We start from the raw sequence: 25563 nt of genomic DNA on the forward strand, positions 1-25563 counted from the left end.
TAATCATGGGTATCACCGCGACCTAAAACACCCGTACTATTAAAATATAAAAATACTTTTCTAATACGGCGAATGGTGTAACAGAAAAAAAGTGTCAAAATGGCCAATTTGCCATTTTTTTCCATGGCTTCTCTTACCCAAAAAAGTAATAAAATGTGATCAAAAACACTTCACAATGGTATCAATAAAAACTACAGATTGTCCTGCAAAAATTCCCCCCCCCCACACAGCTCAGTAGATATAACTAAAAAAAAATAAAAATAAAGTTATGGGGGTCAGAATATTGTGATGTGAAATCCCCCCCCCCCTCAAAGAGATAGAGAGATTATATATATACACACACACACACATATATATGTGGTATTGTTGTAATCGTACTGACTCAGAGAATGAAGGGCATGGGTCAGTTTTGCCACAAACGGAACGCCGTGGGAACAAAACCTGTAACTCCAGTAGTCTAAGGGTTAATTGGGTCGAGGTGAAAAAAAATATAAAAAAAAGCCGATTTGGGCATTTTGATTTTTCTCCATGATGGTATTCAACTTATTTTTCGCCCCATAAGACGCATTTTTCTCCCCCCAAAAGTGGGGGGGAAAATGCCCCTGCATCTTATAGGGCGAATTCTAATGAGCGCTTCCATTATGGTAAGCGCTCATTAATACCAGAGGACCGGTAAGTGGTGAAGGCTCTGTACTCACCGCTTTCTGCTCCTCGGCTGTGCAGTGAGGGCGCTCTGATCTCACGCTGTGCGCGCTGGTTCACAGCGCAGCCGACAGCAGGAGGAAGAAGAGTGCGAGCGGTGAGCAGGAGAGGCAAGTGATTGATTTATTTTATTAAACATGAGGCAATAGGGGCTGATCTGAGACAATGGCGGCTGCTGGGGGCTGATCTGAGGTCTGACTGTGGGTCATTCACATTGGGGTCTGATCTGAGGTCTTGTGGGGGGTCTTATTAACATTGGGGCTGTTAGCTGAGGTCTAATGAAAAATATTTTTCTCTTATTGCCCTCCTCTAAAACCTAGCTGCGTCTTATAGGGCGATAAATACAGTACTTTTATATTTTAATAATTTGGTCATTTTTCAGAAAGGGGGGGGGGGAAGAGATCCAATTTACAGCATGACATATTACACCAAGTGCAATGTTAGTCTGGCATCTTTATCTAGGCCTAACAGAACTACACAGCTACCATACCGTCACCCCAATTCTACACCTACTATTATCAGGAGGACACTGCTGTTGCTCTGCTGTTTCCACAAGCCTGGCGTTTAGTCCCATCCCTTCATGGAAGTGCCGAGACAACCCCTTCCATAGGAAGATTACATCTGCAGACCTAGAAGCCTTCGAAACGCCCAGGCTGCAACGACAACCAATTTTAGAGAGGGAATCATGGGGTCAGAGAATGCCACACCCCCTCTGCTTAACCTCTCAGATGCTGCAGTGACTACTGATTGCGGCATCTGAGGAGATCAGCGTCTGATCAGAGCAGACACCATCTTTAACCTCCTGACATACAGCGGATGGGGTCACAAGGGTTTGCCTCATCTCAACATTTGTGCATAGTTGTCAGATGGGTAAGAAGGATGGGACCCGCACCCATCTTCTGAATGGGGCCCCTAAAATGAAGAAGAGCACATGGCACATGCGCAGTCACCTTCCATTCACCACTATGGGACTGCCTGGAGGCACTGGCTAGGCCGGGGGGGGGGGGGATCAGCAAACTCCAGCTGTCGTGAAACTACGACTCCCAGCATGCTCCTTTCAATTCTGTGGGAGTTCAGAGAACAGCCGAGCAAGTGTGCATGATGGGAGATGTAGTTTCACAACACCTGGAGTGCCGGAGGTTGCTGATCCCTGGACTAGGCCATTATCAAAACTGAATGGAAGGCGTCAGCGCATGCGCAGTGTTCCATCCAGTCAGTATGCAGTGATGGCTAACCTTGGCACTCCAGTTGTGGTGAAACTACGACTCCCAGCATGCTCCATTTATTTCTATAGAGTTCTGAGAGCAGCCAAGCAAGGGGGGCATCTTGGGAGTTGTAGTTTTACCACAGCTGGAGTGCCAAGGTTAGCCATCCCATCAGTTTAGAGGCACTGCATCAGACATTTGTGACAAATCCTACCGCGGCGCCACGAATGTTGAGATGGGAACGCCCCTCAACAGTAAGGAAGAGGTTGCTGATGTTTGGGGATTTAAAAGCGTTCCAAACTCATGGATAGGCCGGTAACGTCCACCTATCTCGAGAATTGGGGTCCCATGTCCCCCCCCATTTTGCAGCTATTGTGAAAAGCGAGGTGGACGCACACACCCATCTCTCTCCACGCGTGCACCCGCATGACTGGGACGGACCCCTATCGAGATGGGGATCACCAAGTACGATGACTATACAGGGGGCGCAGCCAAGTGTTACTGACTGGCACCATGTTTCCACAGTACATGGCCGCCCTCCATTCATTCCTGGGAGTGCGCAGAAAATAGCCAAGGCGCTGGCTCGGCCATATCCATTAGTCCCTGGGCTCTGCTGTAAGTATAGGTGCGGGCCCCAGAGGTAGGACTGGCCCCTCCTAGTGAGGTCTGAGATGGGTACACCCCTTTAACCAAATTTTATTTTGCAAAGTGTCCTCCAAGATAGGTCACTTTACAGGGTAGCAGTTGCCACTAGCAACCAGATTTAACTACACCCTAACTAGTTGCTATGGGCAACTACATGACGTCTCTTAGCTTGTGTTACCATAGTAGCAGCAGTCACGTGGTTTCGGGAAAAGGGGGAAGGGCAATTAGCCAGAGAAATCCAAAGGCATCACAAGTAACCGATGAAACTCCCCGCCAGAACCCCGCGTCCTTACCTCCGCCTCATTGTCGGGAGCCCCGTCTCCCTGCAGCACCTCCATGCTATCCGTGGAGGGAGCCGGCGACGCCATCATTCCTCCCCCCCTCCTCACACAACGGCCCTGTCACCTCACACAGCGCCTCGGACCAATCACGTGACAGGATAAGTCACTGCGCGGGAACCAATCCAGAGCTGCGATTTCTTCACACTCCAAGCTCCGGCCGCTAATTGGTGAGTGGAGTTGCTATTTAGGTTCTGATTGGTGGAAAGCAGGTGCTCTCCGGTCACAAGATGTCTGCTAGCGTTTACAGTGATGTCTCCGGTCGGACATTTTGTAGAAGTCATTGCTTGCGGAGCACTTCTTCTAGTATTTAGTTATCACAAATTCCCTAGTTACTTGGGGAGCAAACTTAGTTGCCCCCAACAACCAATCAGATTCCACCTTTCATTTTTTTAAAGCTCCTTTGGAAAATGAAAGGTGGAATCTGATTGGTTGCCATGGGCAACTAAGCCAGTTTTCCTTTGCACCCGTTTGATAGCAACCAATCGGATTCCACCTTTCATTTTCCAAAGGAGCTCTAAAAAATGAAAGGTGGAATCTGATTGGTTGTTGGGGGCAACTAAGCCAGTTCTACTCTCAACCAGTTTTGATAAACCTGCACCATTATGTTTACACTATTACTGTCAGGGACACTGTTTGCTGGGTGCAGTCATTTCTGAGGGCACTGTGTGCCCAAAAATATTGAAGGGGCGCTATCTGTGTTGGGTTTACATACGAGGCTGAAGTTGGTTTCTTATTCGTCCAGTTTCTTATTCACTGAAGTTGGTTTCTTATTCGGCAGTTTCTTATACATTACTATATGACAAATAAACCTTTTTTTCTCTTATTCCTCTGCAGTAAATCTGTTTTTTTCTACATAAATGTTAAATATTATTTGTGAACAATCAGATTAATAAATAAAAAATCTAGATTATTTGTGTTTTTACTAAAAAAAAAACGATAGTGAAAAATGGATGAAAAAATATGCATTTTGAATAAGTAACTGAGGAATTTAAGGGGTTAAACGCTGTTGGGCCACTGATCTAAGGGTGGAAATATATAGAGTAAGGACCCCTCCATAACACCCAAATGTACCCAGCCCGGCCCAAACTGTGGATTGGCAAGAAAACAGGTGCCAACCTTGCCAACTATATACATTTTCAACATTTTGAATAAGTAACTGAGTAATTTAAGGGGTTAAACGCTGTTGGGCCACTAATCTAAGGTTGGAAATACAAAGAGTAAGGACCCCTTCATAATACCCAACTGTATCCAGCCTGGCCCAAACTTTGGATTGGCAAGAAAACAGGTGCCAACCTTGCCAACTATACACATTTTCAGCATTTTGAATAAGTAACTGAGGAATTTAAGGGGTTAAATGCCGTTGGGCCACTGATCAAAGGGTTAAAATATAAAGAGTAAGGACCCCTCCATAATACCCAACTGTATCCAGCCTAGCCCAAACAGTGGATTGGCAGGAAAACAGGTGCCAACCTTGCCAACTATATACATTTTCAGCATTTTGAATAAGTAACTTAGGAATTTAAGGGGTTAAACGCCGTTGGGCCACTAATCTAAGGGAGGGAATATAAAGAGTAAGGACCCCTCCATAACACCCAACTGTACCCAGCCTGGCCCAAACAGTGGATTGGCAGGAAAACAGGTGCCAACCTTGCCAGCTATATACATTTTCAGCATTTTGAATAAGTAACTGAGGAATTTAAGGGGTTAAACGCTGTTATGCCACTGATCTAAGGGTGGAAATAGAAAGAGTAAGGACCCCTCTATAACACCCAACTGTATCCAGCCTGGCCCAAACAGTGGATTGGCAGGAAAACAGGTGCCAACCTTGCTAATATACATTTTCTACATTTTGAATAAGTAATGGAGGAATTTAAGGGGTTAAACGCCATTGGGCCACTAATCTAAGGGTGGAAATATAAAGAGTAAGGACCCCTCTATAATACCCAACTGTATCCAGCCTGGCCCAAACTGTGGATTGGCATTAAAATAGGTGCCAACCTTGCCAACTATATACATTTTCAGCATTTTGAATAAGTAACTGAGGAATTTAAGGGGTTAAACGCCGTTGGGCCACTAATCTAAGGGAGGGAATATAAAGAGTAAGGACCCCTCCATAATACCCAACTGTATCCAGCCCGTCCCAAACTGTGGATTGGCATTAAAACAGGTGCCAACCTTGCCAACTATATACATTTTCAGCATTTTGAATAAGTAACTGGTGATTTTAAGGGGTTAAACGCTGTTGGGCCACTAATCTAAGGGTGGAAATATAAAGAGTAAGGACCCCTCCATAATACCCAACTGTATCCAACCTGGCCCAAACTGTGGATTGGCAGGAAAACAGGTGCCAACCTTGCCAACTATATACATTTTCAGCATTTTGAATAAGTAATTGGTGATTTTAAGGGGTTAAACGCTGTTGGGCCACTGATCTAAGGGTGGAAATATAAAGAGTAAGGTCCCCTCCATAATACCCAACTGTATCCAACCTGTCCCAAACTGTGGATTGGCAGGAAAACAGGTGCCAACCTTGCCAACTATATACATTTTCAGCATTTTGAATAAGTAACTGGTGATTTTAAGGGGTTAAACGCTGTTGGGCCACTAATCTAAGGGTGGAAATATAAAGAGTAAGGACCCCTCCATAATACCCAACTGTATCCAGCCTGGCCCAAACTGTGGATTGGCAGGAAAACAGGTGCCAACCTTGCCAACTATATACATTTTCAGCATTTTGAATAAGTAACTGAGGAATTTAAGGGGTTAAACGCCGTTGGGCCACTAATCTAAGGGAGGGAATATATAGAGTAAGGGCCCCTCCATAATACCCAAATGTATCCAGCCTGGCCCAAACTGTTTTCTTGCCAATCCACAGTTTGGGCCAGGCTGGATACAGTTGGGTATTATGGAGGGGTCCTTACTCTTTATTTTTCCACCCTTAGATCAGTGGCCCAACGGCGTTTAACCCCTTAAATTCCTCAGTTACTTATTCAAAATGCTGAAAATGTATATAGTTGGCAAGGTTGGCACCTGTTTTAATGCCAATCCACAGTTTGGGCCGGGCTGGGTACAGTTGGGTATTATGGAGGGGCCCTTACTCTTTATATTTCCACCCTTAGATTGGTGGCCCAACGGCGTTTAACCCCTTAAATTCCTCCATTACTTATTCAAAATGTAGAAAATGTATATTAGCAAGGTTGGCACCTGTTTTCCTGCCAATCCACTGTTTGGGCCAGGCTGGATACAGTTGGGTATTATGGAGGGGTCCTTACTCTTTATATTTTAACCCTTTGATCAGTGGCCCAACGGCATTTAACCCCTTAAATTCCTCAGTTACTTATTCAAAATGCTGAAAATGTGTATAGTTGGCAAGGTTGGCACCTGCTTTCTTGCCAATCCAAAGTTTGGGCCAGGCTGGATACAGTTGGGTATTATGGAGGGGTCCTTACTCTTTGTATTTCCAACCTTAGATTAGTGGCCCAACAGCGTTTAACCCCTTAAATTACTCAGTTACTTATTCAAAATGTTGAAAATGTATATAGTTGGCAAGGTTGGCACCTGTTTTCTTGCCAATCCACTGTTTGGGCCAGGCTGGATACAGTTGGGTATTATGGAGGGGTCCTTACTCTATATATTTACACCCTTAGATTAGTGGCCCAACTGCGTTTAACCCCTTATATTCCTCAGTTACTTATTCAAAATGCTGAAAATGTATATAGTTGGCAAGGTTGGCACCTGTTTTCCTGCCAATCCACTGTTTGGGCCAGGCTGGATACAGTTGGGTGTTATGGAGGGGCCCTTACGCTTTATATTTCCACCCTTAGATTAGTGGCCCAACGGCGTTTAACCCCTTAAATTCCTCAGTTACTTATTCAAAATGCTGAAAATGTATATAGTTGGCAAGGTTGGCACCTGTTTTCCTGCCAATCCACAGTTTGGGCCAGGCTGGGTACAGTTGGGTGTTATGGAGGGGTCCTTACTCTGTATATTTCCACCCTTAGATTAGTGGCCCAACAGCGTTTAACCCCTTAAAATCACCAGTTACTTATTCAAAATGCTGAAAATGTATATAGTTGGCAAGGTTGGCACCTGTTTTAATGCCAATCCACAGTTTGGGCCAGGCTGGGTACAGTTGGGTATTATGGAGGGGTCCTTACTCTTTAAATTTCCACCCTTAGATCAGTGGCCCAACGGCATTTAACCCCTTAAATTCCTCAGTTACTTATTCAAAATGCTGAAAATGTATATAGTTGGCAAGGTTGGCACCTGTTTTCTTGCCAATCCACAGTTTGGGCCAGGCTGGGTACAGTTGGGTGTTATGGAGGGGTCCTTACTCTTTATATTTCCACCCTTAGATCAGTGGCCCAACAGCGTTTAACCCCTTAAATTCCTAAGTTACTTATTCAAAATGCATATTTTTTCATCCATTTTTCACTATCGTTTTTTTTTAGTAAAAACACAAATAATCTAGATTTTTTTTTATTAATCTGATTGTTCACAAATAATATTTAACATTTATGTAGAAAAAAACTGATTTACTGCAGAGGAATAAGAGAAAAAAAGGTTTATTTGTCATAGTAATGTATAAGAAACTGCCGAATAAGAAACCAACTTCAGTGAATAAGAAACTGGACGAATAAGAAACCAACTTCAGCCTCGTGGTTTACATCACGTTTTTCCCATCCGCTTAACGTATACACAAAAAACATACATTAACGGATGCCTCAAACAGATGCCATACAGTGGCATACATCACCATAGAGTTCCATCCGATAAAGTATTCTTTTTTTTTTTTTCAGGATTCACTGGATGTAAAAGCGTAGCACACCACGTTTTTCCCTCCTGCAAACTCCAGCAAAAAAAAAAAAGTATACGTATAAGTATACGGAACTCTACGGTGACGGATGCCAGTGTATGGCCTCTTTCACACGAACGATACGGATTAGGTCCGGATGCGTTCAGAATGCGTTCAGTGAAACTCGCACCATTTTGCAAGCAAGATCAGTCCATTTTGTCTGCAATTGCGTTCAGTTGTTTTTTTTTTGCCGTGCGGGTGCAATGCGTTTTGATGCGTTTTTCACAAGTATGATAAAAAACGGAAGGTTTCCAAACAACATCTCTTAGCAACCATCAGTGAAAAACGCATCACATCCGCACCTGCTTTTGGATGCAATGCGTTTTTCACTGAAGACCAATTCCACTTCTATGGGGCCAGGGCTGCGCGAAAAACGCAGAATATAGAACAGGCTGCGATTTTCACGCAACGCAGAACTGATGCATGAAAAAAAAACGCTCATGTACACAGACCCATTGAAATGAATGGGTCAGGATTCAGTGCGGGTGCTATGCGTTCACGTCGCGGAAAACCCGCTCTCGCTCATGTGAAAGGTTCCTATGGCATCAATCCGAGGCATCCGTTAACGTATGTTTTTTGTATACGTTAAACAGATGGGAAAAACGTGATGTGAACCCAGCCTTATCTGTTGCTGCAGCATAATATTGGCATAGTTGCCAACCGTCCCCAATGTGCAGGGACTGACCCTAGTTTTCACGGACAGTCCCAGCAAATTCCGGCTGTCCAGGACAGAAATGGTCAGGACTAATGATAACACAGCCCATAAATGGGCGTTTCCAGGCGGAATTGGGCCTTCCAAGGGCCAGTGTTTGCCTGACGTAGCTGTATGTCATGGGTCCGATCCCTAAACATGGCGCCTGCTCGCGCGTGCAGCGGGCGCCTTATCTGCGGGGTCTCTGCTATTTTAAATAGCAGAGACCCGCGGTACATGTATGCGATCAGCCATAAGACTGATTGCATACATTGCGCGCTTCCGGTCCGGTAACAGCGTTCCCCGGCTGAGATCGGGGGACTTGTTACCTTGATCTAATTGACCGAAGCCTCAAGCCGACTTCAGAGTCAATTAGATGAATATATCAATACAGGCCACTAGGTGGCAGCCTTGTATTGATATAGTGCAGTGGTGCCCAACCATTTCTCGTCGGAGGGCCGCACTAGACATGGTATAAATTTTGCGGTCCGGACCCAGGTAGCTTTGCCAGAAAGAAATGCAAACACTGTGAGGGGGCACGTGCGAGCATTACTATTGTGAAGGGGCAAATATCTGGGCATTTTTACTGTGAAGGGGGCACATGTGAGCATTATTACTGTGAAGGGTGCACATGTGGGCATTACTACTGTGAAGGGGGCACATGTGAGCATTATTAATGTGAAGAGGGCACATGTGAGCATTACTACTGAGAAGGGGGCACATCTGGGCATTTTTACCATGAAGGGGGCACATGTGAGCATTACTACTGTGAAGGGGGCACATGTGAGCATTACTACTGTGAAGGGGGCACATGTGAGCATTATTACTGTGAAGGGGGCACATGTGAGCATTACTACTGTGAAGGGGGCACATGTGAGCATTACCATCTGTGAAGGGGGCACATGTGAGCATTATTACTGTGAAGGGGGCACATGTGAGCATTACCATCTGTGAAGAGGGCACATGTGAGCATTATTACTGTGAAGGGGGCACATGTGAGCTTTATTACTGTGAAGGGGGCACATGTGAGCATTACTACTGTGAAGGGGGCACGTGTGAGCTTTATTACTGTGAAGGGGGCACATGTGAGCATTACTACTGTGACGGGGGCACATGTGAGCATTATTAATGTGAAGGGGGCACATGTGAGCTTTATTACTGTGAAGGGGGCACATGTGAGCATTACTACTGTGAAGGGGGCACATGTGAGCTTTATTACTGTGAAGGGGGCACATGTGAGCTTTACTACTGTGAAGGGGGCACATGTGAGCTTTATTACTGTGAAGGGGGCACTCTCTCTACTGCCAGCCACAGCACAGACCACCGCTACCGGACACTAATTCCAACCAAGACCAATGAACACCACTCATGTCCTGGCCTTCCCAAACAACAAGGAGGGGTTCCCTTCTTACGCCTCAAAGCCATGTACTGCCGAACCCCTGCCACATGGATTCCACTGGCCCTTCAGGATATCCCAACTGTCCTCACTAAGGAACCAGCCACACTTACAGGGGGGGCAGCCCTCCTGAAACCACACTGCCCGCCTGTGCCCGCCATTAAGAGTCAGCCCTTCCTTCCTCAGGTACAGTCCGGTCACAAGGTACAGCCCTCCGCACAGTAGGAGCCCAGAACTGCAAGCAACTGCCCATGTGAACGACAGCGGTGAGAGATGCGCTGAGTCCACACACACAACGCACCCCGCAGAGTCCACACACACAACGCACCCCGCAGAGTCCACACACACAACGCACCCCACAGAGTCCACACACACAACGCACCCCGCAGAGTCCACACACACAACGCACCCCACAGAGTCCACACACACAACGCACCCCGCAGAGTCCACACACACAACGCACCCCGCAGAGTCCACACACACAACGCATCCCGCAGAGTCCACACACACACACACACACAACGCCCTACAGTCACAGAAATGATTTACTACTCACATTCGTTCCCTGATTTGCCTCCAGGCTTTCTGTACTGCGCCACTGCAGCCGCCCCGGAGTGTACCTTCTTCTGCTTCTCTAGCTGGGCGCAAGCTCCGCCTCCCATCACTACGCGGGCCGGATCACACAGCTTCGGGGGCTGGTTGTGGCCCGCGGGCCATAGGTTGGGCACCACTGATATAGTGCAAATGAAGTCTTCAATGATATTTAGCCATCACTGAATACTATGGACAATCGAATGATTGCCAGTTATAAAAAAGTAAAAAAAAAAAAAAGTTTTTACAAATATAATAAAAAACACTAAAAGTTCAAATCACCCCCATTTCCTTAAAATTAAAATACTTAACCAATAAAAAAAAAACATTATGGGCATCACCGCGTGTGAAAATCCCTATACTATTAAAATATAACAATATTAATGGCATACGACAAATGGCGTAGCAGGAGAAAAAATAAAAACAGCCAATTTGTCATTTTTTGTCACTTCAACTACCCAATAATTTTTTTTAATAAAAAGTGATCAAAAAGTTGCACTCACTTAAAATTGATAACACTGAAAAGAACAGATTATCCTGCAAAAAATGAGCCCTCACACAGCCCCGTACACATAGCTACAAAAACGTTATAGGGGTCAGAATATGGTTATGGAAAAAAAAAATTCTCAAAGGTTTTAATTTTTTTTCAGTATTAAAACGCAAGAAAAATTATACAAGTGTGGTATCGTTGGAACCGTACTGACCTGGAGAATAAAGATAACAGGTCAATTTTACCGCATAGTGTACAGTGTAAAAAAATAAAAAATAAAAACCTTTATCAGAATTGCGTTTTTTCCCAATTCTACCCCATTTGGAATTTTTTTTTCCCGCTCCCTACTACATGGTATGCAACCATAAATGCCACCATTAGAAAGTACAACTTGTCCTGCAAAAAATAAGCCCCCATAAGGCTATGTGAATGGAAAAATAAAAAAGTTAGGACTATGGGAAGGTGGAGAGTGAAAAACGAAAACTCAAAAATGGAAAATCCCAGGGTCCTTAAGGGGTTAATCACTGTCTGATTAAATCTGGCGCCTGCACCGCGGCCGTACCTGTCTTTAATCGGTGCAGGCGCACTGAGAGGCGGCCGCTCGCTCGGCATTCCATCCTCAATGCGCCTGCGCCTGGTGTAGATGTGACGTCATCGGCGCAGGCGCATTGAGGATGGAGCTGCCGAGCGAGCGGCCGCCTCTCAGTGCGCCTGCGCCGATTGAAGACAGGTACGGCCGCGGCGCAGGCGCCAGATGTTGAATGCTAACAGGCAGGGCCAGCAGAGAACGATTCCGTTCCCTGGCCCTGTCAATCACAATGCGGAGGGGGCGTCATTAGGATCGGAGGATGCGGCTGCTACCAGCAAGTAGCCGCCCTACTTGCTGGTAGCAAGGTAATTTGCATATTTTAAAAGCATGTTTTAAACAAAATCTACAGGACCAAAATGATTAATTTGATGATGTAGGCATAAATCGCAGTGTGGGGATTATAAGTAAGCAAAAAAAAAAGAAAAAGGTTTAGTGGGCTGACAGAAGCCCTTTAAAGCGCCCACTGTTTTCTATAAATGGCCCGACTGTGTTTTTGCTATCTGGTCCATATGGTATGTATACAGTCGTGGCCAAAAGTTTTGAGAATGACACAAATATTAGTTTTCACAAAGTTTGCTGCTAAACTGCTTTTAGATCTTTGTTTCAGTTGTTTCTGTGATGTAGTGAAATATAATTACACGCACTTCATACGTTTCAAAGGATTTTATCGACAATTACATGATATTTATGCAAAGAGTCAGTATTTGCAGTGTTGGCCCTTCTTTTTCAGGACCTCTGCAATTCGACTGGGCATGTTCTCAATCAACTTCTGGGCCAATTCCTGACTGATAGCAACCCATTCTTTCATAATCACTTCTTGGAGTTTGTCAGAATTAGTGGGTTTTTGTTTGTCCACCCGAGATCTGGGGAGTTTCCAGGCCATGGACCCAAAATGTCAACGTTTTGGTCCCCGAGCCACTTAGTTATCACTTTTGCCTTATGGCACGGTGCTCCATCGTGCTGGAAAATGCATTGTTCTTCACCAAACTGTTGTTGGATTGTTAGAAGAAGTTGCTGTTGGAGGGTGTTTTGGTGCCATTCTTTATTCATGGCTGTGTTTTTGGGCAAAATTGTGAGTGAGCCCACTCCCTTGGATGAGAAGCAACCCCACACATGAATGGTCTCAGGATGCTTTACTGTTGGCATGACACAGGACTGATGGTAGCGCTCACCTTTTCTTCTCCGGACAAGCCTTTTTCCAGATGCCCCAAACAATCGGAAAGAGGCTTCATCGGAGAATATGACTTTGCCCCAGTCCTCAGCAGTCCATTCACCATACTTTCTGCAGAAGATCAATCTGTCCCTGATGTTTTTTTGGAGAGAAGTGGCTTCTTTGCTGTCCTTCTTGACACCAGGGCATCTTCCAAAAGTCTTCACCTCACTGTGCATGCAGATGCGCTCACACCTGCCTGCTGCTATTCCTGAGCAAGCTCTGCACTGGTGGCACTCCGATCCCGCAGCTGAATCCTCTTTAGGAGACGATCCTGGCGCTTGCTGGACTTTCTTGGACGCCCTGAAGCCTTCTTAACAGGAATTGAACCTCTTTCCTTGAAGTTCTTGATGATCCTATAAATTGTTGATTGAGGCGCAATCTTAGCAGCCACAATATCCTTGCCTGTGAAGCCATTTTTATGCAACGCAATGATGGCTGCACGCGTTTCTTTGCAGGTCACCATGGTTAACAATGGAAGAACAATGATTTCAAGCATCGCCCTCCTTTTAACATGTCAAGTCTGCCATTTTAACCCAATCAGCCTGACATAATGATCTCCAGCCTTGTGCTCGTCAACATTCTCACCTGAATTAAAAAGACGATTACTGAAATGATCTCAGCAGGTCCTTTAATGACAGCAATGAAATGCAGTGGAAAGGTTTTTTGGGGATTAAGTTAATTTTCATGGCAAAGAAGGACTATGCAATTCATCTGATCACTCTTCATAACATTCTGGAGTATATGCAAATTGCTATTATAAAAACTTAAGCAGCAACTTTTCCAATTTCCAATATTTATGTAATTCTCAAAACTTTTAGCCACGACTGTAGTAGGAACGACCTGAAGAATGACTATCTACAGTATATCCGCTCCAAAACCAGGCAGACGCTCAGAGAGTGAACGCATCTTTTTCCCCCACTTCCCATTGATTTCAATGGGACATTCCGCGCAGATGATGTGCTAAGATAGGGCAGGCTGCTTCTTTTGACCGCAAGTGCTTCCTCCCTTTGAAATTAATAGGAGGCTGTTTGGAATAGTTTTCTGGCACTGATTCTGATGTGGAAAACTCACCAAAATCAGCCCCTCAAAAACTCTGTGTGAACGGGCCCTTACAGATCAGGTATAGCTAACTATTCCTGATGAATAACACATTCTGTGCCAGTTTAAAGGGAACCTGTCACCGTGAAAATGCAGTGCAATCTGCAGGCAGTATGTTATAGAGCAGGAGGAGCTGAGCAGATTGATGTATAGTTTTATGGGAGAAGATCCAGTATAACTTATCATTTATATCTCTGCTCCCTCCATGCTCAGGAGTCAGGTGGGCGGTCCTATCAGTGATTGACAGCCTTCCCTGTATGCTTATTCATTGACATTTAGCTGTCAATCACTGATGGGCTCCTCCCATGTGATCCACCCTAGCATAAAAAGAGCAGAGATATAAATGTATAAATTACACGTTATGCTGAATCTTTTCCCATAGAACTATGAATCAATCTGCTCAGCTCCTCCTGCTCTATAAATTGCTGCCTGCAGATTGCACTGCATTTTCAAGGTGACAGGTTCCTTTTAAAACCAGCAAGTTTATCTTCCATGTAGAAAATGTGATACTTGAGCAGCCTGCTGTCTGCTTTCTTAACAGTAGAGGGCAGTAAAATGATAGAAATATTACATACATCATATACCTTGATCAGCCATAACGTTAAAGGGGTATTCCCATCATAGTGATCACTGTTAAATCTGTTAATGATTTGACAGTGATCATTTTTGTAAATATATTTGATTAACCCATTCCCACCGTTTAGGAGAAAATTCATCCCCACTTACTTCATTGTTGTCATTCGGTCTCCCCTGGTTACGGCCACCGCTCTTCTCCGGAATCCCGGTGGCCGCGCTTGCGCAGAAGACTCCTTCTTTTCTCCCGGCCGGGCCGCTCGCTGTCCTGAACGCGCACGCCGGCTCTGTACTATACTGCCCAGGAATAAGTCACCATGGCGCATGCGCGGCGGCGTGCGCGTTCAGTCCAGTGCGCGGCCCGGCCGGGAGAAGACTTCATTCAAGATGAACGGCGCGCTGGCAGCAGGTAAGTATGAAAATGCAAAGTGGGATAACCCCTTTAACCACCTTCCTTTCACACTTGCTTTGTTGGATTCCGGCAGGCAATTCCGTCGCCAGAACTGCCGGATCCGGAAATCCGTATGCAAACAGATATCATTTGTAGATGGATCCGGATGCGGATCCATCTCACAAACACATTGCAATACCGGGTGCGTCTCTTTGGTGTCATGCAGAAAAACGGATCCGGTATTTATTTTTTTCACATTTTTAAAGGTCTGCGCATGCGCAGATTGGGAAACCGGATCCATTTGGCCTGCAAAATGGATTCTTCCGTCATGGAATTCCATTGTGGTCCATGGTAACGGAATGCATAACGCAATTCAGTGAATACCACAACATGAACCCACACATGAACTTCAAAATATGAAATTCGCTCATCCCTAGTTAGTACTTACCAAAAGTGTTCCAAAAAAGGACAATCGGTGAACCGGTGATGGGAGTAGGCATCTAAGGCTGAGACTACTTTCACACTTGCGGCAGTGTGATCCAGCGGGCAGTTCCGTCGATCTGCCGCCGACTGAAAGCATTTGTGAGCATCCGGATGCCGATCCGTCTCACAAATGCATTGCAAGGACGGATCCGTCTCTCCACTTGTCATGCGGACAGACGGATCCGTCTTGTATTTTTTTTTCACATTTTTACCGGTCTGCGCATGCGCAGGCCGGAAGGACGGATCCGGCATTCCGGTATTTTGAATGCCAGATCCGGCACTAATACATTCCTATGGGAAAAAAATCATGCATTCAGGCATGTCTTCAGTTTTTTTCGCCGGAGATAAAACCGTAGCATGCTATGGTTTTATCTTTTGCCTGATCAGTCAAAACGACTGAACTGAAGACATCCTGATGCATCCTGAACGGATTACTCTCCATTCAGAATGCATGGGGATATGACGGATCAGTTCTTGTCTGGTATAGAGCCCCTGTGACGGAACTCTATGCCGGAAAAGAAAAGCGCTAGTGTGAAAGTACCCTACTGATGCACGTCTTATCTATGGAGGCGCCACCTCACATCTTAGTGGACTTACAGGATCTGCTCTCAACTTCTTTGGGCCAGATACCACAAGACACCTTCAGAAGTCTGGTGTAGTTCACCCCCATACCTCTCAACATTTGCATTCCCATTTGTTAGGACCCTTTTAAAACCTGCCCCAAAACCTGCAAAGAGTAAAATCCACGGTATACAGTCGTGGCCAAAAGTTTTGAGAATGACACAAATATTAGTTTTCACAAAGTTTGCTGCTAAACTGCTTTTAGATCTTTGTTTCAGTTGTTTCTGTGATGTAGTGAAATATAATTACACGCACTTCATACGTTTCAAAGGCTTTTATCGACAATTACATGACATTTATGCAAAGAGTCAGTATTTGCAGTGTTGGCCCTTCTTTTTCAGGACCTCTGCAATTCGACTGGGCATGCTCTCAATCAACTTCTGGGCCAATTCCTGACTGATAGCAACCCATTCTTTCATAATCACTTCTTGGAGTTTGTCAGAATTAGTGGGTTTTTGTTTGTCCACCCGCCTCTTGAGGATTGACCACAAGTTCTCAATGGGATTAAGATCTGGGGAGTTTCCAGGCCATGTTTCCATAAAAAGCAGAGACAGCTGCCTGTAATGATGAAACAAAAGCCGTCCGTCAGCTCCCTGCTCGATCATTCCTCCCCCCTGTCTGCAATCCACACTGCAGGTCTGGGGCACAACTGGGCATATTAATTTACTATGAGGGGGCACAACTGGGCATATTACTTTACTGTGAGGGGGCACAACTGGGCATATTACTTTACTGTGAGGGGGCACAACTGGGCATATTACTTTACTGTGAGGGGGCACAACTGGGCATATTACTGTGAGGGGGAACAACTGGACATATTACTTTACTGTGAGGGGGCACAACTTGGCATATTACTTTACTGTGATGGGGCACAGCTGGGCATATTACTGTGAGGGGCACAACTGGGCATATTACTTTACTGTGAGGGGGCACAGCTGGGCATATTACTGTGAGGGGGCACAGCTGGGTATATTTCTTTACTGTGAGGGGGCACAGCTGGGCATATTACTGTGAGGTGGCACAACTGGACATATTACTGTGAGGGGGCACAGCTGGGTATATTTCTTTACTGTGAGGGGGCACAGCTGGGCATATTACTGTGAGGGGGGCACAACTGGGCATATTACTGTGAGGGGGGCACAACTGGGCATATTACTGTGAGGGGGGCACAGCTGGGCATATTACTGTGAGGGGGCACAGCTGGGCATATTACTGTGATGGGGCACATAACTGGGCATCTTACTGTCATGGGGCACATAACTGGGCATATTACTGTGAGGGGGCGCAATCCTGGGCATATTACAGTGGGGGGAGGGGGCACAGCTGGGCATATTACTGTGAGGGGGCGCAATCCTGGGCATATTACAGTGGGGGGAGGGGGCACAGCTGGGCATATTACTGTGAGGGGACACAGCTGCGCATAACTACTGTGAGGGGGCACATATCTGGGCATAAGTACTGAGAGGGGGCACATATCTGGGCGTAACTACTGTGAGAGGCACATATCTGGGCATAACTACTGTGAGGGGGGACACATCTGGCATAACTACTGTGAGGGGGGACATATCTGGGCATCGCTAATGTGAGGGGCACATATCTGGGCATAACTACTGTGAGGGGCACATATCTGGGCATAACTACTGTCAGGGGGGACACATATCTGGCATAACTACTGTGAAGGAGGCACATATCTGGCATGACTACTGTGAGGGGGCACATATCTGGGCATCGCGAATGTGAGGGGCTCATATCTGGGCATAACTACTGTCAGGGGGGGACACATATCTGGCATAACTACTGTGTGGTGGCATAAAGTGGCAATAATTACTATGTGGGGGCATTTAGCGGACTGGGTGGGATTAGGTGTTTAGTTATGTTTTGGATTAGTTAGAGGCGCAACCTAAATGCAGAAAACATTTGCCCACGCCGCACATACTATCCCTCTGCCTTCTTTTCAAAAGTTGGGAGGTATGCCTCCAAGTTCTTCATCTCATGTCAATTTCCACACAAATTTTTCTGCCCTTATAAAATATCGACCATTTTGCTGCTTTTATAGAGTTCTGTGCACACTGTGGATTTTTCCATCTAAAATGTCTGCCGTGAAATTTCTAAAAATCCAAACCCTTGGATTTCTGTTGCGGAGTTGAAGTTTTCCACGTCGCATATCCACATTCAAATAGGCCTAATCCACATGTGGCCCCCCCGCCTCACTTCCCAAACTGCGCCAAGAAGTGACATGCCTCCTTTTTTCCCGATGGCACAGATTTGAAATCTGCATGTGGAAAAATATGTGCTTTCCCATTGACGATAATGGAAGGAAGATTTAAAGCATCTTCCAAGTAGACTTTGACAAGAAATACGCATGGAACATCCATCGTGTGAACATACCCTAAACACTGCCAATTTTCCACCTGCCCCCTCTGCAGCCAGCCAGTCGCAGGGGCAACACGTGAGGTGCACGGTGGACCGATGAGGGGCCAAATAGTATAACACACAGTTCATCAGTTTACTCACGGTTAGCAGAAAGCCTCCCTGGGCTGGCAGCACAGTGTTGAGGTGGACAGCACGAAATCCTCCGGGGCACGCTCTGTGGTAGGAAGCATCAGCCAAGATGGTGGTTGAGGTGCCCTTGATGTTAGAGGTGCTTAGGGTGCTTGTTGCGGCTGAGTCCCTTGATGGTTTTTGTCGTGACGCCAGTACCGTTAATGGTGGTACAACCATAGGTAGTAATAATGAGGTAGACAGTGGTAAGATGCAACTCACAACTTTTACTTTGGATGTCTTTTGGTTGCAGCAGTACAAAAATGCAGTCTCTGGATGATACAGAGTTGGTTCTGCAAATCCACTGTTTTAGGCTTGTCAGGTTTCTTGGGTTTTTGGAGCTGTGGGTTAGGTGTACCTGGTTCTCTTAGATGCTTTGGATCCTATTCCTTGTCTTTCCCTACAAGCTGAATATCTTGGACAGGAAAACTCATCTGTCTCTCAGAAGTTTGGTGTGGCTGCCTGAAGCTATAAGTCCTCCACCATGCAAAGGTGTCTGTGGCCCTCAATAATGGCTCTTATCACCGATGATTCCTTAGGAAAGCTTGTTTCTTTTCCAGGGAGGCAAACTCTTCTCCTACTGGTCAGGGATGCAAGTCTATAGCCCGGCCACAGAAGGAAAACGCTCTTCTGCGCCTGTCATCTGAGTATCACCTACTAGCGAAGTTGGCTCCACTCACTAATCTGTGTTGCAAAGTCTTCACTCTATCTTTCCTCCCACTAATTTGATCTGACCTCCTCAGATCTGCTCTTTTCTGACTACATTTTCAACTGCCTAACCTCAACTCCCTCCTGGTCTCAACTCCTCTGTCTCACTAGGCCTGACCTGAGTATATATAGGACCCGAACTTTATCCCCATCTATTGGTGGGATGTACAAATTGCACCTAATAGGCCCGTTAACAGGGATTTTGCAGATACATAAATGCAAAGTTATACATGACAACCTAGTATTCTCAATAATAAAAAAAAGTGCTTTTAAGCAGTGCCCATACACACGTAGTGGGACGCTGCATACCCCCATGTGGACATACCCTTAAACACTACCTCTGCTTGCTTGTAGGCAGCTTTTGATTCTAATTAGTTGACTTGTGGAGTGTATCCTGTGTGATGATGCATGGTACTTACTAGATACATGAATAAAAATAGTTGTGTCTGCTGCATCTAGGGCAGAGGTGTGAGTCATAAAGGGCATCAATCTGCTGCCCATCTATGCCAGGCATGCCGTGCTTTGTCTACAAGGCTCTATACTCTGGAGAGTACATTATGTGCTAAGCACGTTGTTCTCCCCTTGGAGGGGATCAACTTTCTCAGCAGTCACATAAGAGTGCAACAATTCCTTGCTCAGCCAGGGGCCGCTCTTAGGCCCCTTTTACACGGGCGAGTATTCCGTACGGGTGCAATACGTGAGGTGAACGCATTGCACCCGCACTGAATCCTGACCCATTCATTTCAATGGGTCTGTGTACATGAGCGATGTTTTTCACGCATCACTTGTGGGTTACGTGAAACGCAACGCAGGCCCCATAGAAATTAATAGGGCTGCGTGAAAATCGCAAGCAAGTGCGGATGTGATGTGGTTTTCACGGATGGTTGCTAAGGGATGAGTTACCCAGGACCCCATTCACTTTATTATTTTCCATTATAACATGGTTAGAATGGAAAATAATAGCATTCTTTAATACAGAATGCAAAGTCAAATGTCAATTGAGGGTTAAAAAAATAATAGAAACATTACTCACCCCATCCACTTGATCGTGCAACCGGGAATGGCAACTACAGCCAATAGCAGGCTGCGTCAGGAACAAGCCTCCCTAGCATCGTGGGTAATGCTAGGGAGGCTTCTTCCTGTCACGGCCTGCTATTATATGCCCCCCCACCGTCGCCGCGGTGTCCGTGCCGGCATCAGAAGCGATGTGGGTGCCGGGAAGATGGGTAAGTATGACCAGTATGAGGGAACCAGGCATTAGGGGGGACAATATAGGGGCAGGGGCGTAGCTAAAGGCTCATTGGCTCTGGTACAAGAGTTCAGCTTGGGCCCCCCTTCCCTCAGTACTTTGTGGTCAGGGCCACAAGCACATAGCCTTCATGCTGTCTGAGGCAGAAATTGAGACGCCCCCCCCCCCCCCTCCCTAGCCAAATTCTTGACCTAACCCATTCCCCCCAACCAGAGGTGTAACTTGACCAGCATGCACTTTCTATAATACTGGTGTCTTCTTGTGCAGCACAAGGGTCTTTGGGCCCCCTCAGCCTCCTGGGCCCGGTAGCGACTGCTACCTCTGCACCCCCTATAGCTATGCCTCTGTATAGGGGTTGGATAACCCCTTTAATAGAAATGTCTATTCTCACATGCAAAAATGGACAGTGATTTTCTCGGATTTGGCACACAAATCCTTAAAAAAAAAAAAAGGATGCCCAATTGACTTATATGGGTCAGTGTGCTGTCTTTTTGAAAAACAGCATGCTGAAGAAAAACCTACTGTTCCTGTAGTTTCTTGAATGTCAAGAATATAACTGACATAACATAAGATTTGGCTGGTGTCAGTTGAAGGACGAAACCGAGCACGTGCGACCTGCTCATGTAGATCAGTAGGAGAATGTCAATATTACTATGCAGACTGAACACCAGGGGCACCAATATAATGAACTGAAGGGATTATCTCACAAGTAAAGCATTTTTGTAACAGAAAGTATATTACGGAAGCAATTACTTTTTCATTCTGAATTATATTTAAATAACATTTAATTTTGGGACAACCCCTTTAAACGGACTCAGCATGACCATGATAAACTGTTGACGGCACTAGGTAGGGACTGGGGAGAGCAGGGCAAACGTACCTTTTGTGGAGTTTTTATTATCAGGAGTAGTGAGAATATGAAGTCTTATTCTACCAGATTTTGCTCCTTAAGTGCCCAGGAGGTGGAGCTTCACTGCAAAGTGCTCTCTGCTGTCAGCTGCTTTACAGCCCCTCCCCTCTGCTTCAAGTGACCTCTGTAGTGGTCTCCTAATTGGATGATACAGCTGTCACTCAGAGCTGAGGGGTGGGGCTGTGAAGCAGCTTAATGCAGAGAGAAGAGAGCATATCACAGTGAAGTTCTGCCTCCTTGCAGGAGCAGAACCTGGCAGAATAAAGCTTCATTTTCACACTACTCCTGATAATTGAAGCTCCACCAAGGGTATGCTTGTACTGCTTTTCCCAATCCCTACCTAGCACTGTCAGCAGTTTAGCATGGTCAAAACTGCTGACAGAGTCCCTTTAAGTTTAAGCGATGTTACCATAGCCTGTAGTCTACCAGGACACTAACTGTGTTCATACTTTGCACCACATTTATTATGCGTTTTAGACCTTGCTCGACAAAGGGGTGTGGCTTAGCGGAAAAGGCGCACGATCCAGTGGGAAAGAGGGCGTGGCTTAAGACGTGTCAATGAGATTTTGGCATAAAAGTTTAGCTGGTGTGAGATAAGAGAAAGTGTCCAAAGATGCACCAAATGTACCATCCAGCATCGTTTTGATAAATCTGGCGCATCTTTAGATAGTCTAGTCTGGGTTTATACCATCTACTATTCGGCAGGATTAGTAAATCTGCCTCTATGAGTAACATCTTGTTTATTACATGACGGACAGGTTACACAAAGGGAGAGAATGAGCAGCTGCTGGAGCTCTGGAGCAAAATCTGCAAAGTGACCCTTGAAAATAACTTAAACCAAAAGAAGCACAGCGGCTCACCCTCTTGTTACTCTGGATATGGTGCTCTTGTGAATTTGACTCATCCCGTCAAAATATTAAATTAACTAAATGTACCTAAGACCAGCACTCAACATCTGAAACCATTCAGAGGGAATATGTCCTAAATGAATAATACATTTTAAACACAACTAAAACATCAATGGTTGAAGTACATGTAAGATGCTTGAAGAAGTAGAAGAACAGTTCACCCTCTTGTCAGTTTGGCAATGGTGTTCTGTCAAGTTGACTCACCACTTCCAATATGGCAATGTATATACAGTTGCAAGAAAAAGTATGTTAACCCTTTGGAATGATATGGATTTCTGCACAAATTGGTCATAAAATGTGATCTGATCTTCATCTAAGTCACAACAATAGACAATCACAGTCTGCTTAAACTAATAACACACAAAGAATTAAATGTTACCATGTTTTTATTGAACACACCATGTAAACATTCACAGTGCAGGTGGAAAAAGTATGTGAACCCTTGGATTTAATAACTGGTTGAACCTCCTTTGGCAGCAATAACTTCAACCAAACGTTTCCTGTAGTTGCAGATCAGACGTGCACAACGGTCAGGAGTAATTCTTGACCATTCCTCTTTACAGAACTGTTTCAGTTCAGCAATATTCTTGGGATGTCTGGTGTGAATCGCTTTCTTGAGGTCATGCCACAGCATCTCAATCGGGTTGAGGTCAGGACTCTGACTGGGCCACTCCAGAAGGCGTATTTTCTTCTGTTTAAGCCATTCTGTTGTTGATTTACTTCTATGCTTTGGGTCGTTGTCCTGTTGCAGCACTCATCTTCTGTTGAGCTTCAGCTGGTGGACAGATGGCCTTAAGTTCTCCTGCAAAATGTCTTGATAAACTTGGGAATTCATTTTTCCTTCGATGATAGCAATCCGTCCAGGCCCTGGCGCAGCAAAGCAGCCCCAAACCATGATGCCTCCACCACCATACTTCACAGTTGGGATGAGGTTTTGACGTTGGTGTGCTGTGCCTCTTTTTCTCCACACATAGTGTTGTGTGTTTCTTCCAAACAACTCAACTTTGGTTTCATCTGTCCACAGAATATTTTGCCAGTACTGCTGTGGAACATCCAGGTGCTCTTGTGCAAACTGTAAACGTGCAGCAATGTTTTTTTTGGACAGCAGTGTCTTCCTCTGTGGTATTCTCCCATGAAATCCATTCTTGTTTAGTGCTTTATGTACAGGGATGTTAGCATATGCCAGAGACTTTTGTAAGTCTTTAGCTGACACTCTAGTATTCTTCTTCACCTCATTGAGCAGTCTGCGCTGTGCTCTTGCAGTCCTCTTTACAGGACGGCCACTCCTAGGGAGAGTAGCAGCAGTGCTGAACTTTCTCTATTTATAGACAATTTGTCTTACCATGGACTGATGAACAGCAAGGCTTTTGGAGATACTTTTATAACCCTTTTCAGCTTTATGCAAGTCAACAGTTCTTAATCGTAGGTCTTCTGAGACCTCTTTTGTGCGAGGCATCATTCACATCAGGCAATGCTTCTTGTGAAAAGCAAACCCAGAACTGGTGTGTGTTTTTTATAGGGCAGGGCAGCTGTAACCAACATCTCCAATCTCATCTCATTGATTGGACTCCAGTTGGCTGACACCTCACTCCAATTAGCTCTTGGAGATGTCATTAGTCTAGGGGTTCACATACTTTTTCCACCTGCACTGTGAATGTTTACATGGTGTATTCAATAAAAACATGGTAACATTTAATTCTGTGTGTGTTATTAGTTTAAGCAGACTGTGATTGTCTATTGTTGTGACTTAGATGAAGATCAGATCATATTTTATGACCAATTTGTGCAGAAATCCATATAATTCCAAAGGGTTCACATACTTTTTCTTGCAACTGTATATAAAAATGGACGTATATATGTGTGTTTCTATGTACAGTATGTTCTGCGAAAACTCAAAAACACAACCATCCATATCAATGAAACTTGGTATACACATCCCTTGCTACCTGGAAAGAAATCTTGCGGGGGGTCTCAGCTCTCTAGGATGTATCGTTTCCTGAGATATTCCCAAAAAGTGACCTGCATTAGCCAATATAAGCCTGTCAGCCTTTCACTTAAATCCTAACTGCCATTTACACAGTCACATGTCGCTTATTAGCCAATAGAAGCTCGCAGGTCCTACTTCAGGTTGCCATAACAACTGATCACAGGTTTTAGCAGTTCGCAGGTCCTGAAATATTTAGTCATATGACACATGACGGCACAACTACACTGCTACGTGCATGGGCCACTATTAAACGGACGGGCTCTGTGGAGTTCACTGTTAAAGGGACGGGCACTGTGGAGTTCACTAATAAAGGGGCGGGCAGTGTGGCGGTCACTTTTAAAAGGGCGGGCACCGTGGAGGTCACTGTTAAAGGGGAAGTCACCGTTAAAGGGGCAGCCACTGTGAAAGTCACTCTTAAAGGGGCGGTCACTGTGAAAGTCACTGTTAAAGGGGCGGCCATTGGGAAAGTCACTGTTATTTAATATATAATTGCAATAAAGAAATACCCAAGCAACGCCGGGTCATCAGCTAGTTAGCTATATATAGCTTGGGCAAAGGCTCTGCATCTCAAACTAACCTATGAGGGAATCTCTTTATATAGACATTTATTATGACACAATTTCATTAACAATTTGCATAAAATCTCTTCAGAGAAAATATATAAAAAAATATAAAAATAAAAATATAAAATGGAGGAAAAAATGAAAAATACCACATTCAATGGCAATATCACATGACGGGGTATTGGTTATTCTCCGCTCGCCCTCCTTGATCCATCACTTACTAACCCCTGACTCCCCCCACCACCAGCCCGATCCCCATAAGCTGGCCTTGTCAGAACCCCAATAAGACACGGACACCAAGTTGGATTATATTCTTCTCCTGGACTAACTTCTGAGCTTTGCTTACTCAGGACTTCAGGCAGGCTAGACTGAGCTACTTAGCCTCCTGGACAGGACTAAACTAACTCTTTCCTGTCTGGGCCTAACTATATATACTAGGGGGTTCCCTAGCTCCCTCTACAGCTTGGGAGGAGAAACTACACCCCTAACAGGCCTGGTACACAGGAAATAACATGAAAATATGCATTATAATGCAATACAAAACACAATATCAATTTCCCACAGGAGGTGGGGGCAACATGTCCCTTAGTAGTGCCCACCCTCACGTAGTGGGACACTACACTCCCACCGCCACAGCCGCTGTGACAAATTTAGACCCATGATCCCCACACCCTCCCTCCCCTCCACCTCCTCCGTCCCCGCGGCTCAGTCTCCGGAAAAGGAAAGAAGGGTGGGAGCTCCGTTTCACCATAAAATGGCCTCCTTCTTCCCTAGACCCTCGCCTATTTAACCCCTTGCTCCACTCCCCCCATC

General features: G+C 45.3%; 1 protein-coding gene across 3 annotated transcripts in view; it reads right to left on the reverse strand.

Moving 5' to 3' along the window:
- Positions 1-2974, reverse strand: part of E2F6 (E2F transcription factor 6) — a 63448-nt gene extending 60474 nt beyond the window's left edge. For all 3 annotated transcript variants that reach the window (XM_040427324.1, XM_040427323.1, XM_040427322.1), the window contains exon 1: positions 2846-2974. In XM_040427324.1, coding sequence (XP_040283258.1) covers positions 2846-2923 — 78 coding nt within the window. In that variant the 5' untranslated portion in view covers positions 2924-2974. The remainder of the gene's footprint in view (positions 1-2845) is intronic.
- Positions 2975-25563: the final 22589 nt, after the last annotated feature.

The sequence above is a fragment of the Bufo bufo genome, chromosome 4 (assembly GCF_905171765.1).
Source record: "Bufo bufo chromosome 4, aBufBuf1.1, whole genome shotgun sequence".
Classification (NCBI taxonomy): Eukaryota; Metazoa; Chordata; class Amphibia; order Anura; family Bufonidae; genus Bufo; species Bufo bufo.